This window comes from Prunus persica, chromosome G6 (genome assembly GCF_000346465.2).
Source record: "Prunus persica cultivar Lovell chromosome G6, Prunus_persica_NCBIv2, whole genome shotgun sequence".
In the NCBI taxonomy this organism is placed as follows: domain Eukaryota; kingdom Viridiplantae; phylum Streptophyta; class Magnoliopsida; order Rosales; family Rosaceae; genus Prunus; species Prunus persica.
The window spans coordinates 3,266,106-3,269,012 of NC_034014.1; the positions used below are offsets into that span (position 1 = coordinate 3,266,106).

Below are 2,907 nucleotides of genomic sequence, written 5' to 3' on the forward strand. Positions count from 1 at the left end.
AGTGAGTGACAACGGATTCACATCAAAGTTTGCGTATTTTCTCCTATGCGGACGTCTGGACGTTATTATCTTATGGACACCATGTATTTTATACTATCTCTCCTTGCTTTCCTCCTCGTTCACATGGTAATAATGTGCGGACATCCGAATAAAAGAATGATTGTATATATATATATATATATATATATTTAAAAGCAAAGCAAATTCTCATCAGATATGCATGTAAGTTGGTTTTAAGTATTAGTTTTAGGGCTCTTTAGATATAGGCTATATGTCTCATCCATTCATAAACCAAGACAATTAATAAATCTGTAACCTATATATATATATATATATATATATATATGCTTGAGACAACCACTGATTTGGACGTACAAAAACATTAGGGGAGAGTGGAAAGAAGAAAAGAAAAACGGGAGAGAGAGAGAGAGAGAGAGAGAGAGAGAGAGAGAGAGAGAGAAAGAGAGAAAGAGGACATTAATTCTGAAAAAGGAAAGTAGAAAACGATGAGTTCAAGAATTGAGAGTCTGCTTGCATTATTATTCTTGTTGGGTAACTTCACTCCAGTTTTGAATGGCTTGCAACACCGCTTCTTTCACTGCCTGAGCATCTTTCTGGTCAGCACTTTGATTATCCTGCAACACCAAATTCAACAGAAAATAACACAATATTTGATCATCAAACATGTCAAAAATAAATTAACATATATATAAATAAATATATATATATATAGATGCCACGTTTGCGTAACTTTAATTGTCTGTTTCAATTGAGTACGTGCAGTGCTATATGTGCTGCATGTATATTATTCTTACATTAATTGTTCCAACTGCTTCTAGAAGAAAATTGTTGGAACAAGAAACCCTAGCTTGATGCACATCAAGGCCTAGCTCCTCAAAAGCTTCCAATATGAAAACAAGCAACCCACTGCAGCTCCTTTCAGCGAACAGCTTGATAAGAAAGCCTCCCTCTCGAGGCTCAACTTTGAGTTGCTGAAATGAATAAAACCCCTCAATTAATTGTTGAGTTAATTATATACAAATTACTTAAGCAAGGATATTTGGTGTGTATCCAGATTTTACCCACCGGGAAGGGATTTTGCGCCGCAGATGAGCTACGAGCTGCGGCAATGATCTCTTGATTCATTTGCTCCAGTTTTCGCTTTAAGTCTTGTATATACTTGGATGCATCCAATATAATTGAGGTTTTACTGTGCTGCACACATAGACACAAAAACACATGGAGACGAAGGTCAGGTCATAGTCATAGTCAGCCACAGAGACAGAGTCTTCCTGAATTTTAATTTTTATCCCTACCCTACGAGTAAAAGTCTAAGGAACTAATAATAAGGAGAAAGAGGGAATTCAAAGGGAGAAATAATACACACACACACACACACACACATAATACATCAAATTATATATGGATTAAAAATGAAGTGGGAATAACGAAATTAATAGAGACATATCAAGGTTGCAAAGAGCCTTAATTTGAAACCGGAGAAATTACAGACTCGGAATTCAGGTTTCAAGAAGATCAGATGAAGATAAGTGATAGAGTTATCTTTAATTTGTCCCACTAAAATAAACAATCCGTGTGAAGGAGGAATAATTATGTGTAGAGGAGAGAATGAGAGAGGCATGCAAAGCCAAGAACAAGAGATGCTTCAGATGATTACCGCATGGGAGTTAGAGATGGAACGAAGGGATTGCAGTTTCTTGGACACTGATGCTCTCTTCTGCACCTTGGACACCATGGCTTCTCTCTCTCTCTCTCTCTCTCTCTCTCTCTCTCTCTTGTTTCTTGCTGATGGCTATCTGTACTTATAAAGTGAAAAAAGAGTTGTGGAATGATTTAACCTTAACTACTCTATCTCTCTCTCTCTCTCTCTCTCTCTCTTTTTCTGTGAGGTATATAATTAAATATCTATCTTCAAGAATATATACTATTATAACAAATTGAAAAGAAATATATGTTTTGTGTAATACTAAAGAATTATATGTAATCTAAAACATTCATACACAAAATCTGTACATTGGGTTGATAGTGATGGATATTATTATTTTAATATTTTGCTGTTACAAGTTGAATTTATAGTCTAATTGAGATGAGGCTATAGAGATTGAATCCCATTTCAATTTACTCATTGATCAAAACATATTAATATATGTGATATATATCAAACTTAAACTGCGAGGCATATACTTATTTTTTAAAATTATTATGAATTTGGACCACAATTTAATTCAAGGAAGAAACTGTTTCACGGCATATATATGTAACCTAATAAATAAATCAAGATACTGATTTAGATAAAGATGAGTCCACTTGATATTTTCTCCTTTCCCATCATGGATATGGAAAATTGGAAACGTGGATACATGAAATTAGAAGCAATAATTGGATGTAGAAGAAGCATCGCGAAGGAGAAAGCTAGCTAGGAAGAGAAGAGAGGGTGTGTGGGGGCATGACATCTCTTGGAAATTATATATATACATGAAAGTTGAAACAGAAGTACATTTTGCATGGGAATGTATGTATTAGGAGAGCAAGAGTGATCGAGAGAGGGAGAGGGTGGTGGTGGGGTTACGTGAGAAGAAGGAATCTACTCGTGATTGGGACACCATCGAAAGTAGCAAAGGAAGCGTCAAACCATGCTCAGTTTTTGTGCTCTGAATGCCTCCAAACCTTCTTCACGGGCTCTCTCTCTCTCTCCAAAACCCCATTTGCCATTTCTTTGTTTTTACTTAATTCCTTTAAAAGTTGCCAATTTAATAGTACTAATGCATGCCTATCAAAACCAAATGTGTCGTATTCTCGTTAGTTGCATTCTTGCACAACATGCAAATCATACTCTCAAATCATAATTCACTTTATGACATAAATTGACCAACATTATTCCTATGG

The 2,907-nt window shown here is 35.4% G+C and overlaps 1 protein-coding gene across 2 annotated transcripts; it reads right to left on the reverse strand.

Annotated features, from left to right (window-relative positions):
- Positions 340-1,792, reverse strand: LOC18775139 (transcription factor SCREAM2). Of its 2 annotated transcripts, none has more exons than XM_007207881.2 (4): positions 1,679-1,792; positions 1,087-1,215; positions 816-992; positions 340-635 (listed from the first exon to the last, which is right to left on the reverse strand). In XM_007207881.2, exons 1-4 carry the CDS (start codon positions 1,754-1,756, stop codon positions 540-542), a joined length of 480 nt encoding a protein of 159 aa, XP_007207943.1. In that variant the 5' UTR covers positions 1,757-1,792; the 3' UTR covers positions 340-539. The 2 variants fall into 2 exon arrangements, with proteins under 2 accessions (XP_007207943.1, XP_020422455.1); XM_020566866.1 differs by having other exon boundaries at positions 1,087-1,210; positions 1,679-1,734.